The sequence below is a fragment of the Lycium ferocissimum genome, chromosome 9, assembly GCF_029784015.1.
Source record: "Lycium ferocissimum isolate CSIRO_LF1 chromosome 9, AGI_CSIRO_Lferr_CH_V1, whole genome shotgun sequence".
Classification (NCBI taxonomy): domain Eukaryota; kingdom Viridiplantae; phylum Streptophyta; class Magnoliopsida; order Solanales; family Solanaceae; genus Lycium; species Lycium ferocissimum.
Genome location: NC_081350.1, coordinates 28,555,949 through 28,580,613, shown reverse-complemented (window position 1 = coordinate 28,580,613; position 24,665 = coordinate 28,555,949). Strand labels below are relative to the sequence as shown.

Here is a 24,665-nt window from a genome sequence, read left to right as displayed (position 1 = left end):
CAAAATCCTGTCATGTAGTTAAAAAGGAATTTTAAAGAAGAAATACCTAGATCTTGTAAAAATAGGGTTTGTGCAGCTCTTTAATTTTTACCCCTCGTAACAAATGAGTAATTATTTTGCGAGGCATTAGTTTATATTTTTACATCATAATGTCCTACAAGTTATATTTCGCGTGACTTTTTCCTTTAAAGAAGAGTTGTGGGTCAAATATCATGACTTTTTGTTTAATTAGGGATGTTCAAATGAATCAGTTCAAATATCATGACTTTTTGTAATTTAAATTTCCGAAAGTAACACTAGCTAGAGTTTAGAATGTATATAATCTGAAAGTAAAAGTTTAAGGGGCACTACGTATGCACTCGAAATTACGAACGTAGAAGTGTATTTACTAGTGTATTATTATATATATATATATATATATATATATATATTTACTAATGTATTATTATATATATTCACCTATATATTGGCGTCAAAATTATTTGTACTAGGTGTTTACACCAAATCGATACAACTTACTCAAAAGAAGTATCCAAAATTTAAGAATATTAACTACAATAGTGGCACAAGACATTAACTCTCTCTCTTTTGATATGAATGATTCTATAAAGTATTTATTTTCTAACTTTTTTTAGATTTGATTTTGTACTTACTCATCATTTTCTTTAGCAGTATTCTTCTTCAATGAAATTGGTGGAAATCAGAGAAACCCACTCGTCAAGTATAGACACAATAAAATTCTGGATCCCCCACCGCATAACTTCTAAGGCAAAAGAGACTAATTTTAGGAAATGCCTTGCTATAATTTTGCTTCTCTCTTTCAGCTAGTGTAATTCGATTCCATTATTTAATGCCTTTAAGTTTCTCCAATTGGTTTTATAAACCTTTCCTTGCATTCAACCAATGAGCAAGAAATCGTTAAATTGAACAACCAACGAGCAAGAAACAGGAAGAAAAATATCATGAAATTTGTACACTTGAAAATTAAAACAACAACATTATATTGGTGCCGCTCACATTTATACCAAGACAAGCTCATTAACATAAAGGCTACATTATATTACAATTCTCAACAAAGAAAACATTCCTCATTTTAATGTGGCCACCAACTTAGAATTCTGCTTTCCCATTTCTCCGTGTTTGTGAAGACGACCTGTAAATGCATAGCAGTAAGGCATCAGTTACACTATCACGATCCACTAATGAAAAAGAAGACTATCATCAAGTTCCCTAAATGAACACTACTATAATGTTGCTCTTCGCGAGCTACCTGGCCTAGAAATCCTGTGAATACGAGACCTAGGGCCCTCAAACATCCAGCTATCCTCATCTAGGGATTTAACCTCTTTATTCAGTGAAGCCATCAGATCGGATTTGAGAACTGCAAGCAGAACAAAGAAACATTTAGTTCTCTGAATAAAAACTGAAACAAACTATATCATCAGCTAACTACTGAATTTCTTGGATTAAGAACGTCTGTCACATTACATCATTGACCTAGTGTAATTCATCTTTCCACTGATAAGACAGTAGAAAATAATGCAAAGACTATAACACTGGCTTTCTCAATTTGATAAAAATTTGTTTTGAACAACAGAAGAAGCCAAATTCACCGGCCAAACATTCTGACTGATTGCATGCGATGTTACTTTATTCAAAAGGGGAGGTAAAGACACCACTCATGCTGTTTTGGTTTGTGTTTGCCAAATTATCAATTATGTCATCAAGTTTTATAGAGCTAAGAACTAATTGGCTTTATCTATCTGCTCTGCTACGCTAAAGCTCCCACGGTGGAACCTATAAACCAAGTACTGACGGACTAAAACGAAGCCAAACACTTTTTCCATCAGATAAAAACAGTCACATGAACCATTTAGGTCCGTTCTCAAGCATTAAATGGCACAAGAAGATAACATTTAGGAAATGAGCTCAATGAACTGACAACAGCTTAGGTAACAGTAATCCTAAACATATTAGGTTCTTACATCACAATTGAAATTATTTGCCAGTTTACTCTATTTACAAGTGAATCATCACTCGGACCCATTGTAAATCTGATATATCTGAACCAACAGCTAAAAGTTATCAAATAACAAAGATAACTAGATAAGTACTCTTCATGATGTACTGACAGATTTAAAACAGTGTAGCACTGCAAATATAGTAATGAGAAACCTAGTGTGTAATATATCTTTGCTACCTTACATATGACACCATGCTAAAATTCTTAATATAATAGCTTTACCACAACAGAAAAATTCTTAATATAATAGATATAACCAACTGAAATACAGTTCGGACTAGTTTTTCACCTTTATCTACTTCATCGTTTATAAAACTACCTTTAGGATGCAGAGGCTGTTCTAGATATATGACTTTAAACATCTTGTCAATCGAAAAGAATTAAAACAAAAGTAGGACCATTTACAAATATTTCTTTCCTAGAAAACGTATTCTAGCTGAGATTATAAGTGATGAAATATGATACGATAAACAATGGCCTCTTGGACGTGTCATTCATCGATCACTGCACAATGCTTAAAAGGACACTAATGGAATATTTTTTTAGGTAAGTGGAAGCAGTGTTCCCAACTCACATATAACATTTAAATGCTTTCTTAACATGACGTTGGCACATGCATTACTTGAGAGTTACCAGGGTGTCTTCACTTCAGTTAGGCGGTCCTCGACTTCTATTACTTCCGACAACAACATACCCAGTGAAATCCCACAAAGTGGGGTTTGGGGAGGATAGAGTGTATGCAGACCTTACCCCTACCTTTGTAGAGAGGCTGTTTCTGGTAGACCTTACCCCCGACTAAAATTACTTCCGTCTTAGGAAAATAGAAATTAAACCAGTAGATGATTGGCTTCTAAGCTATTCCTGAAGAAAACTTGAAAAACATCAAGGCTTTTCCAACACACATTACTTCATAGGGAAACGTAGAGATGTATTCACTTAATTTCTCCGTCTTCTGTTCAGCAAAAATGGAGTCAGCATCATTAAGGGTGTGTTTGGTATGATGTTTTCCAATTTTATCATGTTTGGTTGGTCAACATGTTCTGGAAAACATTTTCTCCAGGAAAACAAGTTCCTTAAAATGAGGACAATGACTTGCCTAATGGAATAGGGAAAACAAGTTCCATAAGTGATATTCCAACTTCATTGTCTCCTCCCCACCCACCCAGCGTCCCCAACCCCACGTCCATCATCCCCGAACCCCCACTCCTCACCCCCCATAGTGTTTTGCTAGATTACATATAAATGCTTTTGGGATAATAAAGTTATTTGCTTACTTACCAAAACACTAGAAAAAAAGTAAGAAACCCACCTGTTTTACAAGAAAACATTTTCATTCATACCAAACACACCCTAAATTTAAAGGAGCTTTCAGCATTTTCCACCAATGATAAAGAAAAAGGTGCCAGTACTTGAGTAAATGAAACACATCCACTTGAATTTCTCTCGCGTAAAATGTAAAACTGACTTAATCCTTGAATATCTAGTCTAACATTCATACTTCTAACGATTAGCACAATCATTCTCACTACCTGATTTTCACAAGAATGAACTCAATTGCCATCCCACTTTACCTATTGAAAATGTTATCCCTATTATTTCCACCCATATAGCCCAGGGTGTGATGCCTGATAAATCTATGCAAACATTGTTGCTACTAAATCAGTCATGTGATCAAAATATGGTGCTCCTCTAAATTCACAAGAAATCATTCAAAATTAGACTTGCTTCAGACAGAGTGAAATCATTCACTTTCCTTAATTCACAAGTGAATTTACTCAACTTATTATCGGCGTATATCTAAACCAACAAGTGAAATCTATCGAGCAACAAAATGACTAATATAATGAAGTACTGGCTGTTTTGAAGACCTGATAAATTAAAATGTTGAAATTAGAAAGTTAAAACAAGGGACAGTATCAAATATCTCGCTATGTACACCGAGATTAAAAATTATAAGATAATACGATCCGCAGAAAGGATTATGACTTCTTTTTATAAGTAACAAGATTTTGACTTGTTCTTATAAATAAAGTAACCAGCACTCATTATCTGCTTTATTAGAACTACCTATAAAACAACATAATCGATATAGATATATGACACAGTTTCCTTAGATATACCCTTGATAAGGGAATATTACAGCATCATAAAATTCCTAATAAGTATGTGTTTTACTTACTAAAGAAAAAAAATGATCTATAACATTTAACCAACTAGTCACGTAAAAAAGGTAACAAAAAAAACTTAGAACCAACGAAAATTATTTATTTTCAGTCCATATAGACATGATGATTATACAGAAAAGTATAAAAACTTAAAATTGAGCTTTATCAACATTTTCCACCAACTAATAAAACATATAATCAGTGATTAAAACATATTAACACTCTCAAGATTAGAACTTTATATACCAGCCTAACCTTGCAAGTTTCAATATACAGGCAAGTTCTTGCAATAAAAATTGTTACCGTATTTTCGTCACAGGAACTTGTAGCCTAAAGTAAAATATTCAACAACTTAATATAACCAAATACTCATAATGTCAACATCCAGTACAAATCATGAATTCATACCTAGCTTGAGGTTAATCGGCAGATATGCAAAATAAATTAGATCTTCTTCCAAGTGAACAGAGTTTTACATGAAAACTACTACTCTCTCTGTTTCAATTTGTTTGTCTTGCTTTCTTTTTTAGTCTCTTTAAAAAAGAACGCATATTTCTTTGTTTTGACAACTCTTTAATTCCAAATTTCCACGTGGCATGTTTGAGACCAATAACAACAACAACACACCCCAGTGAAATCCCACAAAGTGGGGTACGGGGATGTAGAGTGTACGCAGACCTTACGCCTATCTTAGAAGGTAGGGAGACTATTTCCGATAGACCCTCGGTTCAAAATACAGACATATTTAAGGTCTCACGTTCGAAACCCCCTGCCTACGACAGCAGGGGATTTGCCTTCTGGATCGAGCTCGTCGCATCGGACTTGCCTAGTGCGGGTTACCTCTCCTGTGTGGTTTGGGAGCTATTGCACAGGAGCTGGGTTTACCCTGTGCGCTCCCGAAGGGTAGCGGCTGCGGTTCCCATGTCATAAAAAAAAATAAAAAAAAATACAGACATATTTAAGACCACAAGATTAAAAGGGCATTTTAGCACATTCTGATATCTTTAATACATTATTACTGATAAACTCAACATATTTCACAAAAAAGAGATAGATGGGAAAATTGTAGTGACCATTAAGAGCTTCATCTTTGCGGTCTTGAATGGAGATGAGATCAGTTGGGAAGTTGAAGTCATCAACGGCTATAGATGATGATGACGTGGGCCCTACATTTCCTCCCATCATCGCCATCGTTGAACTTGATGACCTCGCCGGTGATGACGTCAGCGAACTGCCTGTGCTCATTTTCCCAATACTTTTCCCTCCTTTCTATTTAGAAAGAATCCCTAAAACGTAGGATTTAATTCTCGAGAAAATTTCAAAAATGGTCCCAAATATTTTGAGGATAGGTTTGAAGTCATCCCTCAAATATATTCTTTTCTAAAGTTTGTCTCAATAAGTCTCAACTCTCAGACAAACTCTAGTTGTTAACTTTAATAAAAATTGTAAGAAAAAAAAATAATATATTAACCAGAAATACCACAAAAAAAAATATTTTTTGGAGGTGTGTAGTGGAGTGTTGGGGCCGCGAGGAGGGGCGGGGGAGGGGCTGGTGTAAACAATCAAAAGAAAAAAAAAACTTTTTGAAACTTTTTTTAAGAAAAAAAAAATTGGGGGGAGGGGTGGTTTAGTAAACCCAAAAAAAAAAAAAAAATTAAATTTGGAAAAAAAAAATTGGAGGAGGGGGGTGGCGGGGTGGTGCGTGGGGTTGTGGGTTGGGTGGTGGTAGGGTGGTTGGTGAAATGTCACGTGTGGACTTGTTTTCCCTACTTTGATTAGGGAAGAACTTGTTTTCCCAAGATTTTGACCAAACGGAAAACAGAAAATGTTTTCCTTGCTACCGAACACGCCCTAAATGGTTGTGTTGAAATGATATACATATATAGGAGTGAAATGAATATGAAAATTGACATGGTAATTTCCATATAATTGGTTCAAACTAATTTGAAATTAAGATTTATTATTAATTCATGAGAACGGTTTGATAATGAAATTAAGTAGGCAGTTTGGTCATAGAAACCAAAAACCTTTTCACTTTTTTTGAAATTTTGGAGTTGGAGTTGGAGATGTGTTTGGCCATAGTTTTTACAAATAGTTTTTTTTTTTTTTTTTTGAAATGTACTTGTTTTGGTTGTGAAAAACTTGTTCTTGTTTTTCAAATTCTATTTGGATTTTCATGGCCAAACATTAATTTTTTAATAAGTGAAAAAAAATTTCGAAAAAAAGTGAATAATTCTTATGGCCAAACGAGTCCTATGACTTATTATTAATTTATGAGAATGGTTTGATATATGTTCTAAGTATTCTTTTTTCTTCCTCATGTTTGATAATTTTAAATATATAAATCTAACAAATTATTATATTTAAAAAAGAAAAAAAAATGTAAAATTGATAGCTTTGGACCGGATGCTATTTGTCGTCCGGTTCGGTTCGGTTCAGCTCAATACACTTGCTTTTCCCTTGGAATAGGATCTAATTTGCTGTAACAGTTTTTCCTTCACCTACAAAACGCACATCAGCCGAATTAGAAACGACATTGGTGTTTGGAATCTCCTAGTAAGTGTCCATTTCTGGTATTTTTTTCATCATTTTGAGCTCTGGGATTTGTTATCTCTTCTGTTAACATTTGGAGATTGTATCTTAATGATGGATTTCACGCTAAGGGCACTAAAAATTGAGTCTTTTTTCTTTATTATCCATTTTTCATTTAAATCTATCAGGTACTGTATTAGCATGGTTAATATGTTGATGTTCTTTGGAAAACAATGGTTTGTTCACCTGAAATCATGGTAAATTTCTCTATATTTTCTTCTCATCTTTGATAGCATGGTAGCTTCTTTGTGTTTTCTCTTAAGCAATAAGGACTATGACAGAGATAATATTTAGCTTTTGAAGAGGTTTTGCTCTCTACCTATTTGTGAAAATGCTTGAATGAAGCATTCTCTTTCTATGTAGCCTACTGTTTTTCTTGGTATCTGGTGTTAAAAGTTGGAAATACAAAATGAGTTTTCATTCCTGAGACAAACAAAATTGTGCTTTCTTTGACATCTTGCTCTGCTTGTTGTCACTCTTTTGTTGGTATTTCATTTATGTTAGAATGGTTTCATATTTTTTTGTAATTATTCCTGCTTTTATTTGGTATGACAACAAGGAAGAATGAACTGCATAATTGGTTTTCATAACCTTCCTTACAATATCTGAGACATTAAGTTGGAATTGGAATCATGAATGTTACGTGTACTCAGCTTTTTTCAGATTTGCAACTCTTCTGTTGATTTTGTGTTACAAGCTTATGGCTTTCGAATTAAACATGCATTTTTAAGACTTCTTTCTTCGTTTCCTTCCATTGGTGCCTTTTGTATTTCCTTGTACAATCACATGGAAAGAGTATTTTTCCATGGCTTTTTATACTATTTTGAATTGCTTGTCTCCCGGAAACAGCCTACCTCCCAAGGTAGAGGTCAGGTATGCGTACACTCTACCCTCCCCAGACCCCACTTTGTGGGATTTCATTGGGAATGTTGTTGTAATCACATGGAAAGAATCAGTAAAAATGTCTTCAAAGGCTGAATAATTACTCTGCTTAAATCAATTACGTGAGGTCTCATTTTCTGCTTCCCTTTGTGTTTCTTCTTCATAATGAATTCTAATGGTACACAGCTACACAACAAACTGACTATTGTAATAGATAATTGATATTTTTTTCTTTGCTTTTAAATTAGTAATTGAATTTAGTTAGATCTCTCTTTTCACATATTTTATTTCCCGAAATAGTAGAAGTTTTGAATCATTTAAGGAAGTAATATTGGCTACCCTGCTTTGCAATGGGTGTTCACAATGACAACTATAGGCAAGTTACAATGTTAAAAGGTCATTACTGTTGATGTTGGTCATCGAGAAAATTAACACACGGATTATTCTCCTTTGTGTCTTATACCAATGCCAGTTCAAAGAAAGTCACTTAAAAGCAGCGACAAGCTGCACATTTATTTTGAGAACCATCAGTCGTTTACCCGGGAATTAAATTTCAACAGTTGAAAACTCGGACGTGACATATTCTATTCCAGTAATCTGATCATCATTTCTCTAGAAGGGTCAGTTTTGTTGTTCTGTTCAAAAATATATAAGCTTATTCAAATATATAGATCTTATTCACTGATACAGTGGTATACTGGTATCTTACTTTCTTCATCAAGTTTTCGGCTTTCTTTTTATTCTTGCATAAAAAATCTATTACTCTGCTTTACAGAAGGTCTTCACAGTGACAACTTCCCCTGTAGTTGTTTAATATTCTCTGAGTGGACTACTTGGCTGCCTTAAGATTAAAGGCAACTCTAACATATCTTGTTGCTGCTCCTTTATTGATGTGGAACATTTGATCTGCAACTGTCGAAGTATTAAAAAATAGTATACCCCATTGCACTCTAGAAACAACTATTTTATATTTTATCTATAACATGCAGTAGAGAACAAAAGTTGAGTGCGATGAAGCTCACCCTGGATGGTATGGCATGTACAGTTGCATTTTGATAGGCCACACTGATCACTACAGTATTTCTTTACAGAAGCTTTGGTTTTTGATAAAAGCTTCAAATAATCGCTCAACTCAACAAAGTGTTCCAAATATTTTTGTGAAGATAACTGTAAATAGTGTGTCCTTGTATTTGTAAAAACAAGTGGTGAGCAATTTGAATGTTGGAAACAATTGTTTCACTTAAGAAAATTTTTGTATGCTCTTTTACCTGTGATCCCTTACCGTTTCTTGAAGGTCAAAGGAACAAAAATAGAGTGTATCATAGTACGGACTAAGGCATTGGGCACATCCCACTAATGTTATTAGAAGTGTAATGTATAATATATCCAATATCTCTACGTGTATAATGTGGCCAGTGCTTAATTTCTATCCAACCTTCTCAGATTTACTATGGAACTTCATGATCTTCTGGCACGATATTTAGCAATGATCATCACAGTGATACTAATTGCTAGGATCAGCTCATGTCTCGACACTGCAGTATTAAGTGAAGTAAGTGATCAAGCTGCTAAACAGTATCAAAATGTGCAATTTTTTCTCGATAATTGCAGTTCGGGTGTTAGTAATATCCGAATTTACATAAAAACTGTAAATGGATTGCTGTTTCCAAGAAAACTTTAGACTCAATTTAATCATGCAATCATTAATTTCTTTCCGTTATTCACCAGGTTTACTTTATCCCCATCTTCTTCAGGTCCATGCACCTTATCTTGATAAATATGTTGCAAAGTCCTATTTTAGTAAACATGACAATTTGGTAGACTCAAACTTTGAAGATTTCATTGCACATGACATACTGTCTAGTGCATGTGTATCGCTGCAAGGCAATTTCAAATTTGCACCAAGGCTGTCTGCTTTACATCGAAAGTTGATTGGTGAAGGCTCCCATCGGCGTCTATCATCATTTCTCAGATTGAAGATGTCATCAGAGTCCATTTCCAGGCCTCCAAAATCTTGTGAGGTGATAATTGTTGAAAAATTGCCTTCTGGAGTCTTTGCAGATCCTTTTGAGCTACAACACATTGTGCAGCGCGGTGGTAAATAGTATCCAATTCTATCAATTTCTAATGCTGCAAATCTTCATCTGAAACTAGTTGGTGTCCGAAATTTGGTGCAGTTTTCACGGATGCTGCTGTTTTTGGAGATACAAATTTAGAGTTGCCCTCATTTCTGTCAAACCGTTCGCTTGTTGAGGTTCATCTGGAAGTGGGTCAAAATGCAACATCACACCAGAAGGATGAACTGGAAATACACATGGAACTTCCTCTACATGCGCGTTATCAGGTACATCACGTAAACGATTCTCAAAAATTATGTCGGAGTCTCTAAATACGATTAAGATCCAATGTAGTCAGTCATTTTATTCTCCTGAAGTTTACGTTGGAAGCCATGTACATCTGTTCTTACAAGCTTTTCAACTTTATTGTAACATCCCGACTTCTTGCTGGCAGCCACTAGGACACGGATTTTCAAGAGTCGAATTTTCTTCACCTGATTTGTTTCTACGCTGCAACGTGGAAGGAAAACAACATGACATGAGCTGTTTGTTTCCACTAGACAAACAGAGTGCTGTTTCAAATAATGGTCACCCTGTGTGGGACGTACCCTGTGGAAATAGAGAACATACAGAAGTTGTATCTGCTTTTACTTTCATCTCAGCTGTAGTGTCAGCTCTTCTCATCATTGTTGCCTCACTTAGGTATTCTGACAACACAGCGTCTAATGCCTTGAAACAATCATGAGTAATTGATAAATTTAGCAAGTCTTTTTCTTTTCCCTTTTGGACTAAGCATCACTCACGTGATGTTTAGTAACCTCTATCAGTTATAGGCTGTTGCTTATCTAAGTTGTTGTAAAATGTTTTGCTGCTTTTGCCATTACTAATTTCTCAAATCAACTATTACGTGAACAGTTTTCATAGTTACAACACGAATACATACCCAGTAGTAGAGAACTTGCTTTGGATTAAGGTGTAAGTGTTTAATATATATACTTGAGATTTTGCAGATACAGTAACGAAGACTTCAACCAGACAAGTAATAGTCGAATCAGCTTCCATTTAGATGTTCTTTTTTTTTTTTTTTTTTTTTTGTGTGTGTGTGTGTGTGTTTAGTTGGAGAGATGGTGGCCTGTGTGTTCATGGTATGAAACAAAAGATCATAATTCGAAACAAATTTCACCTGCCTTGCCATAAATTGCAAGCCGGCCAATCAGTAATAGCACCACACTATATCATCAATTCCTGGCCACCAGAAATAGGTAAAGCTTATTTCAAATTCTTGGATACGATGAATCATCGACTTCTTTCTATTCAACCATAGCTCCACGAATATTTTCTTACCTAAGTTGAGCACGGATTATATTTTTCGTTCTTAACAAATCAACTTCACATATATTCACGTAAAACAATTAAGAAAAATTCTAAGCAAACTTAACAACCAATTCATTCATCCAGTATAATGGTCTGAAATCAAGATTGGAAAACTGAATATACCCAACTTAACTTAGCATCAACTCATCAATAAAAAGCTATGATAGTATAGAAAGAAAAAATTATATACTAAATAAAATTACCATTTCACATGCAATATATGACGGTTTGAGAGTTCGTTTGCAAAATTTGTACACCGCTAGGATAAATGGTAATTACAGATTTAGTTCAATGAAAGTATATAATTTCTAATTTAATGTGTTTAATCAGGAATAAAATCATTTAAATCAATTTAACAAAAAACAGAAATGGCAATTTTATTGGGCACAGAGAAAAATGTTGGACTAGATTTGATGGGGTGCGCCAGGCCTAGGCTGTAGTGCAACGCCCAAGCGACACACGAAGACCCGAATAGCAAGCTATCCTGATGGGCCTTCCCCAAAAAATTGAGTTAATATCGTGTGGACGACGCCCACATATCGATATATTAAACTGATAAGAACAGATACTACACTTGATCTTAGCCAAAAGGCCGAGAAAGGTATGCTTTAATAAGATAATGGGCATCCGCTTATATAGCAGCTCTCGGCTGTGTACGCATTCGCTTATTCTAATGTGGGACATTTAAGCATTACAAAAATAACCCCTTTGCCTTTACTTCAGAGTATATCAGATGCTGCCTCACATGGAAATGAATACCTTCACTCTCTTATTCATTTCCTCCATATGATGCTGCGGCTGCTCAGTTAAACAACTTGCATAAATATGGTGTTCAATATTGGCGGCTGGCTGGACTTTCATTCAACAGAAAATATGTTTAATGTTTCGAACAATTAAATGACTTAACATTCAAAATGTGCAATTATTTCTTGATACATGCAGTTTTGGTGTTAGTAACTGTAAATGGATTGGTTTTTCCAAGAAAACTTTAGACTCAATTTAATCATGCAACCATTAATATGTTTCCATTATTCACCAGATTTGCCTTTTCCCATCTTCAGATAACCATTGGTATTTGCACTACAACAAATTCGATTATCAGGGACAAATAATGTCGTCACTTATAAGTCATATTTCGTCACCAAAAATCTTGTGTGACGAAAAAAATTTCGTCAATCATTCGTCCCTAAAAGCGGGTCGCTAAAAGTATACAAAGACAACTTAGTGTTTCGTCGCTAAATAAAGTTTATTAACTACGAAATCTTCCTTTCGTCCCCAAATGCATAGTATTTGTGACTAACATATTTGTCATAAAAAGGATAGATTATCGTAGTTGATAGTGTGTTTTTGTCACTAAAGAGCCTATTAATACCGACGAAACTACCTTGTCACTAACTATTTAGTACGTTCGGTGACGATATAAATTGTCTCAAAAGTTATATGTATTTTGTAGGCCGAAATAATGTAATTTCGTCACTAAAGACTACCTTTTATATACAAAAAAATGTTTCGTCCCTAAACGTATAGGGATTAGTGACAAATTTGTTGTTATAAACAAAGTTTACAATTTTGTAGTTGAATCTTTCATCTCGTCACTAATAGTATTGCTTTTGCTGACAAAAAAAAATTATCACTATAAATTGTCATGATTAGTGACAATTACCATTGTCATAACATAAAGCATTAATTCGTACCCAACAAGGAGGAGGATATTGGGACAAATATATTTTTGTCACTAAATGTAGTCAACTTATGACGAACTAATTTGTTTCGTGACGAAAATATATTTGTCTAGAAAATTTAGTTTAGTCGTCGCCAAAAATTAATCCTTTAATAACAAAATATTTGTCACTAATTATAGACATTCACGTTTAATTATTTTGTAGGTAATAATTTTTAAAATTAGAATTGCATAAATTGAAAACAAAATAATTTTAACATGCCGTATAATGATACAATTCACCCATGATCATACAATTAACAACTAAAATTGTACCGAGATCATATCTCATTACAAACTCCTAAATAAATGTAAAATATGTCTACTAACAAAAAAATCCAACCGAAATATACTAAATATTCTTGCTAAACTAAGATAGACAATGCGGTTTCTTCCAAAGTATCAATCCAACCGAAATATATGAAATATTACTCCTAAACTAAGACAGAGAAAGTGTGTGTTTCTTCCAAAATACTAATAATGTGGTGACACTTAGCTTGCAATCGCCTTGATTCAATTCCCACATTTAATACTGCGGAAAAGAGAGAAGCAAAATAAGATTAGATTTAAAGTGTAGAAGTTGAAGAATTCAAAGCTCAATGGTTATGAGTGCACAATCCTCTTGGCGTGTAAAGTTGAAAAATAGAACTTATCATGTAAAGTTGTGTTACTTCTAACCTTGATGGCGATGAGCTAGCAAAATGTTGCATTTTTTTAAACATTTCCTCTTGGCGTCTTTGCTAAAGTAACCATTGAGAATTTAATGCTTGTATCCGGGCTCTTCCGAGTTTCTATCCGGGATCGCCGGTTTTCTATCTTGGATTTCTTGGGGGTTTCTACCACAACTTCAGCCGCATTTAATCGTTTCTCGTAAATCATGTTGGGCACTTGTAGCACTTCCTCTTTCGTCTTTCTAAGGGAGTCTTCTAACTCTCATTCTTCTTTGTGTGGCTCGGTAGTATCGTGTTTCGGACCATAACCGAGACCTTTTATGTACCCCGATTTTGTACCAAGTACAGTATCCATAATTTGATCAATAGTCATGCAAGGCTCTCCCGGCATCAATCACAAGAAAAAATTTATTATGAATTATTCAAGGCTAATCTCGATTTCTAAGCCAAAAAAGAAGACACAACTTCGAACAATATTTACCCGCATACAAATGCAATGGATATGGTATTAAAATAATAATTTTCTTACATAGTTTGTCTCGGCCTCTAGAGATGACCATCCTTTTTCGGTCGAGTAATGAGTACTCTTGTAGAACTCAATTCTATCGAAGCTCTACTCCATTTTCAAATTCTATAAAATAAAATATTAATATGAAGTAGAACTAAAATATTGTTAGTAAAAAGAACAAAAATGGTATAACTTACAAGTTCGGCACGAGCCGCACAAACGCTTTTGACCCCATGAAATGATTAATTTTAAGCTTACTTCGATTATCCGTTTATGTCGCATCGTTTCTACAAAGAACATATAAATATATGTAACTTAATCAACAAGGATAATAACATGAAATTTTCTATGGGAAGGAATAGTAGCACACACAAATTTCATTTGGTAAAATGGGATAAAGTATTGCTCCCAAAGTGCAATGGAGGCCTAGGGGCATGCAATTCTTTTGTTTTTTTTGCCTATCCGTAATTACGCCCACATAATTATGCATCTACTTGATGCTTTTCTAATGAAACATCTTACTTCATCAAAAAAACAAAAAAAAACAAGGATAATAACATGAATATAAATTACCTTATGCTTTTCTGGATCAGCCCACATATCACAAAGCTTATTCCAATTTTCTCGGGTCAACTCTGGCACTTCAATTTTACGAGCTTCTTCCTCCAAACGTGCACTTTCAAATAGCTGTTTTAACTTGTACCGCCATTGTCGGCTTCTATTTTTCAAAATATCCTCACAACTATCTTTCACGTAATGCTCGTCCAAATCAATTTCAAACTTCTCCTAAAAAACGTATATGTTATGAAGAAACACACGAACAATCAAAATTCCTTAATGTGCAATGGTCAAAAGGGGGTTCTTATTCTTGGAAAGCTTTTTGTGTTATTAGAAGTGAAGTTGAATTCAACACCAACCTTCTACTCTAGAGCCATACGTAGTAAGCGAAGGATACATGAGTTAACTTACAATACCCAAAAGAAGCGAACTCACTATAATCACTATAATGTAATAAAATTACAAGAGTATAGAATCCTTACGTGGCATCTAATTAGTGCTGCATCTTTGTCCTCTCTTGTGAGTTCCTTCCACTTGTTTGGAAGCGAAAGAAAATTTACGGCAATTATCCCTAGTTCATTGGATAATTTTGCCGATTGAGTTGGCTTAGTTGGCCTCCCTTTACCAACTGGGATCTCAATTTTCATCTTGCTTCCCATAGTCTTCCTCATCCTTTCAAGACCTTTCCCTCTAGTCTTGCCACGACCATTCCCGATCCTAGGGGAATCATCGAAGGAAAAAAGTCGGTTCAAAATACCACATATGAGTATCGCACAGATGAAGAAAGCAACAACTTAAAATTTTGCTTCATTTATTTTAACGTACAACCAAGTCAAGAAATTCGAACATTATGGTTAAAGTTTAACATGAATGTCGGCTTTAATTGTTTAAATTTTCACTTCAAACCGAAAAGTAACTAATATGTACTAATTAATCTAAGGAATAATATTACCCGTAGTAGTAGTAGGAGTATGCTTATTTGACTCATCGTCGGATTGAGTAACCGAAATAGTTTCTCCAGTGTGTTTTTTGCTTATAGACACGTCCTCCCCGGTGCCATGAGCACTTTGCTTTTATCCCTGCTAAATATTATAGTATGTGCATAAGTACAGCTTGGAATCTATAAAATCATATTTCAAATCCTTAGCAACACAATTTTAAGTGTTGGAGTGTATCTTTCTCAAGCTTAATCCTTCTTTTCTCTCGCATTGCCATAATAGTAGCCAAAAAATGATATCATAAGCACTACAATTATTTAGTCCCCACACACACTTATTAAATCATGCAAATATATTAAAAAGTGATACCATTTAACGAATCCCAAGATAAAACAAAATCTAATTCTTTTTCTTTCTTTGAATTTTGCTTAGTTACTTGCTGGCCGTTGACTGAATTGCTTCTTCTAAAATCATGATCTAACATCACTTTATTTATTTTCTTGTTCCCTTACTTTATTTCTTTTCTTTTCTTCATATAATTGGTCTATGTGGAATCACGACCCCAGCTCACATTACGTTTTATGTTTGCTTTGATACTTGTCTTTAATTCTCAAAAGATGTAGTTGGGCGCTACCACATTATTCTATGATTTAGTATTTTTTATTCCTATTAAGAGCACTTGATGTTTTTTTAATAGTCTAATAATTGTACCTTGAGATAGGAATAGAATTAAGATGATGATTCACCATGGTGGACTTACACGTGACAATCTAAAAGAAATGCTACTGTGACTGTGTAATATTACTTGTGTGTTGGCTACTTGTAATATTACTTGAGTGCCCGTTTATAAATATTTACGTCATAACATCCCTTGTAAACCTTTGCAAGTTGTGGAATGGCCATAGGAATATTTTTCATTTTGTTTCCGAGGCCGAGCACCATTTTTTTCCATCTTTAATTAAGAATATTACGATTTTACAAGGCTTTGGTTAATGTTTCTTTGGAGGCGCTTTGTTCTAAACAGTTTCTTTGGAAGACCAAAACTTTTGTGGCCGACAACTTTATAAAAGGAAGCCGTCCGCTTTTACAAAAGCAAAAGCAGACGGCATCTTCAATATCAGCCGTCCACTTGTAAACTTTTTTTTTTTTTTTTTCAATTTAAAACTCTCAAGATGAATCAGTTTAGGTATCTTTTCTTTCGTTTTCTTCTTCTTCTTTTTTTTCTTTCCTTTATCCTGTGTGGTGAATCATAATATGGATTATCAGTATGATTTCTCCATTCAAGATGCTTTAATAATCCTTTGATGATGGAATGTACTCTTGACGATCCATTTAATTCATCTTTTTATAACCTTATCGCGGTGATGGTCATATTTTGAATAACTATTTATATACACTAGTAGTATTTGTTCTTAATAAATTAACGATGTGTTATAATGCTATGGGTGCGAGAGTTATGCTATGGCGAGATTGGAAAAGGATTTGGAATGTGCGGTGAAATAAGCGGTGAATTTGGATTAAGTGCCCAATTACTCGGAGAATCGAGAACCGGAATTGTTGTTATGTGACAAAAATCAAGAAAAGATAATGACTAAAAAAATAGTTCAAGAACGTTGTCTCGAGATACAATTTCAAAGTACTTTTACATGCCAATGACTCAAGCAACCAAGGAACTTAATATTGGGTTGACACTTTTAAAGAAAAGATGTAGGGATTTGGGAATTCAAAGGTGGCCACATAGGAAGTTGATGAGTCTTCAAACACTAATCAAGAATGTTAAGGTTCACTCTCTCTATATACACATCTTCTATACACTCTTGTTTCAATTGCATATCATATTATGGTGATGGTGTTAAATTTTAATTTTGCAATGTTAAAAACTCGTTTATATATGACGATGCAAACTTTGCAGGAATTGGAGAGGGGGGGAGGGAATGGTATGGAGGAAAATGATGTGATAAATTTATTAGAGGAAGAGAAGAAGAAGATGGAAGAATTTCCAGGATATGGAACTTCGGAGAAAACAAAGAGATTAAGGCAATCTGTTTCAAGGCTAACTACAAGAGGAGAAGGCTTATGGGTATGGCGAAATTCCGAAGCTTCTTTGGTACTTACTGCAATGGTAGTCCAGTTGCAGACAATAATGCGGCTATTGGTTATGGCCATAGAGAGGAAGATGATGATGATGAAGTCATTAAGTCTCTTCTTGCTGACTGTTTCACTTCCAGTAGACCAACCTTGCATGACTGAACTTTTTTTTGTTTTGTTTTTAATATTTTTTTTTTCTTCTTCTTTTATGTCCCAGCTACTCGAAGAAAGTAGTTGGGACAATGGTAAAATTATCTCGTGCTGGTAAAATTTTCCTCATTTCTATAAAAAGTAAGTTTATTTTCTTAACTTTAGACCGTGTGAAATATGGATGCTCCGCCGCTCCCTTTAGCACCAATCCAATGTTCATTTTGAAAATAAATTTAAAAGAAAAAAAGATAAAACAAGAAAAGAAAAGAGAAAATGAGTCAGTATACGGTAAGGATATGTTATTGCACATAAAACACATTATTGCACATAACGCAACGCGTTCTATAATGCAAGGGACCTCTTTATGCTAGAGGTAGGCCTAACGAACATTTGAAGGACAAACATGTCTTTTATGTATCATTCCATAACTCTTCCTAAAACTAATTTACAAGAATAATAAAAATTTATTACTGCCGCTTTAATAATACAATTCAAAGTTAATCTAAAATATCTAACACTTCATCTCCACTAATTTCTTTTAGTTGTCTTCAACCTTCGTCATTAATTGGACGGTTTGCTTTTATAAAGCTTGTCGACCACAAAAAAATAGGCCCGAATCCATTTTAGAAATTAAGCACACCTTTTTTTTTTTTCTTTAATAATATACAATATGAAAATAATGTAACAAAACATGAAAATATTAGTTAGTTGTCACTTGTTATCATAAATTATCGTAGACAAAGATCCTTTATATTTAGCTATGAATATTTTTGATCACAACTAGTTGATTTATTCAACTACAAATGCGATGTCGTGCATTGCCATAATAGTAGCTTGACAAAATGATATCATAAGCACTACAATTATTTAGTCCCCCACACACACTTATTAAATCATGCAAATATATTAAAAAGTGATACCATTTAACGAATCCCAAGATAAAACAAAATCTAATTCTTTTTCTTTCTTTGAATTTTGCTTAGTTACTTGCTTTGGTCGTTGACCGAATTGCTTCTTCTAAAATCATGATCTAACATCACTTTATTTCTTTTCTTGTTCCCTTACTTTATTTCTTTTATTTTCTTCGTATAATTGGTCTATGTGGAATCACGACCCCAACTCACATTACGTTTTATGTTTGCTTTGATACTTGCCTTTAATTCTCATAAGATGTAGTTGGGCGCTACCACATTATTCTATGATTTAGTATTTTTTATTCCTATTAAGAGCACTTGAAAAAATATTAGTTAGTTGTCACTTGTCATCATAAATTATCGTAGACAAAGATCCTTTATATTTAGCTATGAATATTTTTCATCACAACTAGTTGATTTATTCAACTACAAATTTTAAATCGTCGCTATTTAAAACATGACATATTTTGTGACAAATTGTTTTTTGTCACTAAGTCACGTGTTGATTAGAGACAATAAATTGCTCGTCACTAATTGCTTATAGTATTAGTGACAAAAATTAAGGTGATCATTAAATATAAAAATTAAGGTGATCTCATCCCTCCTTTCTTCGCACCGCTTTGCTTTTTTCATAAATATCCTAAATTTTATTAAAATTTCGCTATCAGGAAACACTCGAACATTGATAACTTGTCACCATAAACAATCGGAAACAAAGATCATTGATTTTAGCTACAAATTTTTTTCGTCGCCAATAGTTAAATCATTCAACTACAACTTTTAAATCGTCGCTATTTAAAACATTACATATTTTCGACAAAAATTTGTTGTCACTAAGTCGCATGTTGATTAGGGACAATAAATTGTCCGTCACTAATTGTTTATGTTATTAGTGACAAAAACTAAGGTCACAATTAAACATAAAATTTTGTAGCTAAAACTTACAATGATTAACTACAAATTCTAATTTGTCGCTAATGTATCAACATAGTTTTTGCGACAAAAGTTTTCGTCTCCAAAATTTAACTAATTTTAGGACGAAAATAAGTTTGTCATAAATTGGGTACATCATTAATGACAAAATAATGTGTCACTAATAACTATAAATTCGTGGCTAATAGAACTCAATAAATGGCGCCAACTCATTTATTGGAGGGAAAACTTTAGGGGACAAAACTTTCTTACGAAATTTTGTGTTTCGTCACTAAAAATATGTGCCTCATGTATTTAAGGACGAAATGTAACTTTTGTCACGAAAAGTGAATAATTAGTGACGAATTTTATGCCGTAGCTAGCATTTTCGTAGCTAAATATCATATTTGTTGTAGTGTTGGCAAAGAGAAACTCGCCTGATGTTAGGTAACCTTTATCATTATAAGTCGTTCGTTGCTTATCTATGTTTTAAAATGTTTTGCTGCTTTTGCCATTACTAATTTCTAAAATCGACAAACTATGTGAACAGCTTTCATAGTTGGAACCTATCCACTGAAGACATATCCAACAATAGATGTTGATGCTTATAGGCAAATTTAAGTTTTCTCCTCGATTTACTTATGTTGAAAGTGATAGTAAATCGACATAAAAAGTGAGGACTCACAGTAGACTCCAACTTGCTTGGGATTAAGGTGTAGGTGTGGAGGAGAAAATTTACTTCTCAGGCTTTTTGTGGGGAGGATTTAATCAAAAGGGGTGTGGGGACATAAGATATTAAAGAAAAGAAAAAAAGAAAAGTATTGGGCTTATTGTAATTGTAAAGAGGTTGTCAAGCTCCACAAAAATAAAAGTAATAAAATGATGAGCAACATAGGTTCAATCTCAGCGCTCAAGCGCAGGGGCACAACGACCGATTGTACCAATCAGGTAGATATATCTTAGGGGTCCTTTTAAATATATATACTCTTTTCAACGTATATATATATACATATATATACAAAAAAAAATTGAAGTTTACGGTGGCACGTGACCCCTCTTCTAATAGGGTAGGTCCGCCTCTGTGATCACAGCATCATTGAAATGCTTCTAAGACCTTAAAATTTAGAAAAGCATACAAAAAATGCAACAGAAGTTCCAAAAGCATATTTGCACTTAAATTTGGCAATTGGTGCAATCTTTCTCAAGACAAGGTTAAATTTTAAGGCAAAAGAGTCTTTCACATATCAAATGCCCTCAAAATACTAGTTATTGGAATCTTATTCATTCATATTTAAGTTTACATGATCCATACGACGATAGACCTGGTACTAGTGATTGCGTATAAAAAAAATCAATATATATATATTGTAAATATTAAATGCAAGAATGAAATAGAACCAAAGAGAGCTAGTCCCCTATCATTAATTACGATACAATCCACTTTTAGGAGACGAAACAAATCATTAGTAAAATAGAGGTTTGGCTATTCCGCTGCTTCTAAGCATATCATTCTCCTAGAACGAGATGAGATGGGTAAACTCAGCTGCAAGGTAAACATAAAATAAATCTTCATTACATCTTTTAAAAAGCTTAAATTACCCTTAATTTGAATGTTAATGACCATAATGTTGGCTTAGAAAAATATAGCCTAAAATTTAAAGCTAAACTGGTCCAATAACAATTTCGTTTCTGTGTATGATGAAATCGTCTATTTGTTAGGACTCTAATCCATTTATTGTTCGAAATATGGTTTCACTTTATTCTCATTTTCTTAAAAGAAACTGGTTGTTATTTCCACGTGCGTACAGAGTGCGTTGGAACCTATTAACAAAAAAAAGTTAGTTAGTGTCAAGTATTTTATTATTTACTACTCCCTAGGATCAAAAAAAGTGTCCATTTATCTTTCTTTTTTTCTTTTTTTGGTCAAACTTCTTCGACTACACCTTGCCAAACACTTCTGTCCTTTAACTTTCCACCAAAAATGTGATCTTTAGGAGCTTTTGAATAATTTATCTCAACAAATGCCTAAACAGCACAGCTCTCAGATACAAAATGTGATCTTTATTAAGTTTTGATCCACCGAATCCATTTCTCACCAAAATTTATTAACTTTATAATTATTCAGAAGGTAAGACCAACTCTAAATCAAGCTTACAAACTCTAATTGCAAATAAACCCTTGTTATAAATCAAAGATGTGATCTTTTATCACCTTCTTAGCTTCAGTCATACACCTTGTCCTTGCACTTCCAACATCATTCCGACAAACAGTTTAGGCTCTGAACTATTTCGATAGCTTCAATGTTGTCTATCAAGTGCATCTGAAATGGGCTAGACTGGACCAAAGATTAAAGACTTTTCTGGATTATCAAACATGGGTCAGGCTTCGTTTAGCTCTTTGTCTTTTCATCGGCCCACTTCAATCTTCGTTTTCTTTCCTTATTGGGCCTAAAACTGTTGAGCATAAAGTTAAAGTTTCTAACAGCCATTTTTTATTTATTTATTTATGAATGAATATTCACATGATCTTCTTTCTTTTGGAGCTACTTCAAGGTAAAAACTTACCCACACTCGGTGTTATACACCAAACGAATAAATGCAAGACATGTCTGTGCATAGACTCATTCATCACTTTCATGGTTAAATGATATGTATTTTTGTTTTAATTTTCAACTCCTATAATTAATTCACATGATTTGAAGTATACATCGAATGTAAGTAAGTAGTTGCTCTTTAAGGATGATAAAGTACTACTCCCTCCGTCCCATAATAAGTGTTATCTTAGGTAAAAGAAATTGTCTCATAATAAGTGTTACCTTAGGAAATCAAGACATAAACTGGCTAATTTTTTTCAACCTTACCCTTAGACAAAACCTTACAAGTTAAAGTAACATCTAAATGATGATTGGAAAAGCCACATAGTAACTTAGTATTGTTGGATTTCCAATGTCAAAAGGATTGCTACTCATGCATGCTCCAATCAAGAGGAGTAATTTACTTTTATTATATAGGGGTAATTTAGTTGGCTAAGATGACACTTATTATTGGACGGAGGGAGAAATTAATTTCTAGTAAGATGTGTAGTGATTTTGAACCTAAGCAATATCCTGCGGAGTAGATCCTCTACATAATCCAACCATTATCCCAAGGAAAATTTCTATCCACAGACACTAGTTAATTCAAAACAGTAGTTAATTCAAACCTTTCTTTTCATTTCTAAACCACATCACTCTAAGATACCAAGGAATGGATGTCTTCTCAGACATTCAAATAATTATTCACTTTTTTGGTTTGGTTAAGGTAACAAGACTCACAATACATGTCATGCTAACTCAAACTAAACCAAGTAGTACTTTCTTCCGGTGTGTTCACTAGTAAATAAGATGGAGCAGAGGAACTTACAGGAATGACTACCTTATTATAGGTTCTTACCATTAGTAACTACCATTTTATTTATTACATTTCGTAGCTACCTTTTTAGTTAATTACCATATGTATTTCGTGTATTTACTGTACAGTAAATAGATTCAGAAGCTGTAAAAACGCATCCCTTAGAAATAGGCATTTAATTTGGTCTTAAATGGGAAAATATATTTCATAATAATATCTTTCATAATCTGCTCCACAAAATTAGCTTCCATTTCCATATTCTTCACGATTCTCCTTCTCTCCACCCATCTTTTCCAAATGCAACGTAAAATTCAAAAATTCAAACCAGTCAACTGCAGAGCAAAAACAGCAAAACAACAAAATACGATCATTCTAAAGGTAATTCGAAAGTACCTTTTTTTTTTTTTTAATAAAAACACTGAAAATGTATTTCAGATTGGCATTGGTTTTTGTAGTTTTTTTTACTTCTTATTTGTCAAACCTTGCTAAGTTACTTCGTCTTTGAATTCCTCTTCAGTGACGAGCCTCAAATAAATGTGTTATATGTTCGGCAAAAAACTGAATGTAGTATCTTTGTGTTGTATGTTTGTTGGGTATTTGACCAGTGATGAAGTGTGTGTTGAAAATATATACATTCTGTTTTCGTATTTATGTAGTTTGTTTCAATTTGTGAATACACAAATCTTGGTGTTTTTGCTGTGTTGTTGTTTTCCCATCCCAAATATATTAATAAATATGATGTCTTTGTATGTATTTTTGAATTTGATACAGTGTGTTGTATATCTCTTATGTTTGTGACGAGTGTTAATGTATTTGGAATAATGTATAGAATAGATTGCTGTATATATAATTCTGTAGGTTATATGTATTTGGTAGACTGTTTCTTGTGTTCTTATCATATGAATTTGGTGTATTCGAAACTATGTGCGTATTTGATAAACATATATATATATATTAAAATATGTTATATATATATATATATATATATATATATATATATATATATGTGTATTTATGTATCTGAGATAGTGTTTTCATAAGCTGTTTTATCAAAAATGTTAATGTATTTGAAAATATGTATGTAGTTGATTTTTGTATTAATTTTGTATATTATTTTATAATGTATTTCAGGTTGTAATCAATCTCAACTAATTCATTCATTTTGAGTACAAGAATGTCCACTGTATCGTCGTTGCTAAGACACTCAGGTAATTGGAACAATGAAAACTCGCTATGTGAATTTCAAAATCGATGCGGTGGCGTTTAAAGAATATTCTACATATATAGATTTATTACAAGCGATTTAACTCGGTGAATATAGACATGCAACCGAAAAACATATACATCAAATATATAGTTGAAGGTAACGATACGCCAATGGAAATACATAATGATATGAGTGTTAGGGTGTATGTGGAATTGAAGAAAGAGAACAAACAGTTAGCGATGTATCCTTTGTGCATAACTACAACCGATAAAAGCGTTGATACTTGTGTATCTGGTGAAAGTTGTTTTGAAGGAGGATTTTTGCAAATTGGTTACATAAAACAAACAAATGCTATGGAAACAGTAGTGAGTGGAGAATTAGCTTCTTCAAGTTGTGGCAATGCCGTTGTTGTGTTCGAAAACGACACAAATCTGGTTATATCAGATAAGAACCAAAAAGAGGTTGTTGTTGATCAAGTTTACAAGGACAAAGATACACTAAAGGTCATTATGGCGAA

At 33.6% G+C, this 24,665-nt stretch overlaps 3 protein-coding genes, 1 long non-coding RNA gene and 1 other non-coding gene across 9 annotated transcripts; 2 read left to right on the top strand and 3 right to left on the bottom strand.

The window, feature by feature from the left end:
- Window positions 1–937: 937 nt before the first annotated feature.
- Window positions 938–5,570, bottom strand: LOC132030156 (protein SAMBA). The gene is made up of 3 exons (XM_059419666.1): window positions 5,262–5,570; window positions 1,271–1,381; window positions 938–1,153 (listed from the first exon to the last, which is right to left on the bottom strand). Exons 1-3 carry the CDS (start codon window positions 5,431–5,433, stop codon window positions 1,089–1,091), a joined length of 348 nt encoding a protein of 115 aa, XP_059275649.1. The 5' UTR covers window positions 5,434–5,570; the 3' UTR covers window positions 938–1,088.
- On the top strand, window positions 3,894–5,273 carry LOC132030158 (uncharacterized). Its single transcript, XR_009407998.1, has 3 exons — window positions 3,894–4,021; window positions 4,391–4,938; window positions 5,152–5,273. It is a non-coding gene; the product is annotated as an uncharacterized LOC132030158 (long non-coding RNA).
- A 1,030-nt stretch (window positions 5,571–6,600) lies between the features above and the next one.
- On the top strand, window positions 6,601–10,563 carry LOC132030154 (uncharacterized). 5 transcript variants are annotated; one of them, XM_059419663.1, is made up of 6 exons: window positions 6,617–6,744; window positions 8,135–8,282; window positions 9,106–9,214; window positions 9,417–9,759; window positions 9,840–10,006; window positions 10,174–10,563. In XM_059419663.1, the coding sequence occupies exons 3-6, from the start codon at window positions 9,113–9,115 to the stop codon at window positions 10,462–10,464; spliced, it is 903 nt and encodes a 300-aa protein (XP_059275646.1). In that variant the 5' UTR covers window positions 6,617–6,744; window positions 8,135–8,282; window positions 9,106–9,112; the 3' UTR covers window positions 10,465–10,563. The 5 variants fall into 5 exon arrangements, with proteins under 5 accessions (XP_059275644.1, XP_059275646.1, XP_059275647.1 ...); XM_059419664.1 differs by lacking the exon at window positions 8,135–8,282 and adding an exon at window positions 6,909–6,977; XM_059419661.1 differs by lacking the exon at window positions 8,135–8,282 and having other exon boundaries at window positions 6,601–6,744.
- Window positions 10,564–11,506: 943 nt separating this feature from the next.
- Window positions 11,507–11,698, bottom strand: LOC132032206 (U2 spliceosomal RNA). Its single transcript, XR_009408361.1, has one exon. It is a non-coding gene; the product is annotated as a U2 spliceosomal RNA (small nuclear RNA).
- A 2,399-nt stretch (window positions 11,699–14,097) lies between these two features.
- LOC132031757 (uncharacterized) lies at window positions 14,098–15,285 on the bottom strand. Its single transcript, XM_059421671.1, has 3 exons — window positions 15,033–15,285; window positions 14,566–14,778; window positions 14,098–14,115 (listed from the first exon to the last, which is right to left on the bottom strand). Exons 1-3 carry the CDS (start codon window positions 15,219–15,221, stop codon window positions 14,098–14,100), a joined length of 420 nt encoding a protein of 139 aa, XP_059277654.1. The 5' UTR covers window positions 15,222–15,285.
- Between the last annotated feature and the right edge of the window lie 9,380 nt (window positions 15,286–24,665).

Bases quoted from the DNA above. Each gene is read 5' to 3' on its own strand.
- LOC132030154 (XM_059419660.1), top strand. From the start codon at position 6,832: ATGATGGATTTCACGCTAAGGGCACTAAAAATTGAGTCTTTTTTCTTT. The intron at 9,215-9,416 runs GTAAGTGATCAA...CATCTTCTTCAG, and splicing joins ACACTGCAGTATTAAGTGAA to GTCCATGCACCTTATCTTGA. The intron at 10,007-10,173 runs GTACATCACGTA...TCTTGCTGGCAG, and splicing joins CTCTACATGCGCGTTATCAG to CCACTAGGACACGGATTTTC.
- LOC132031757 (XM_059421671.1), bottom strand. From the start codon at position 15,221: ATGAGGAAGACTATGGGAAGCAAGATGAAAATTGAGATCCCAGTTGGT. The intron at 14,779-15,032 runs GTAAGGATTCTA...TACGTTTTTTAG, and splicing joins CAGCACTAATTAGATGCCAC to GAGAAGTTTGAAATTGATTT.
- LOC132030156 (XM_059419666.1), bottom strand. From the start codon at position 5,433: ATGAGCACAGGCAGTTCGCTGACGTCATCACCGGCGAGGTCATCAAGT. The intron at 1,382-5,261 runs GTCACTACAATT...TTCTGCTTGCAG, and splicing joins CAAAGATGAAGCTCTTAATG to TTCTCAAATCCGATCTGATG. The intron at 1,154-1,270 runs GTAGCTCGCGAA...ATGCATTTACAG, and splicing joins TCACAGGATTTCTAGGCCAG to GTCGTCTTCACAAACACGGA.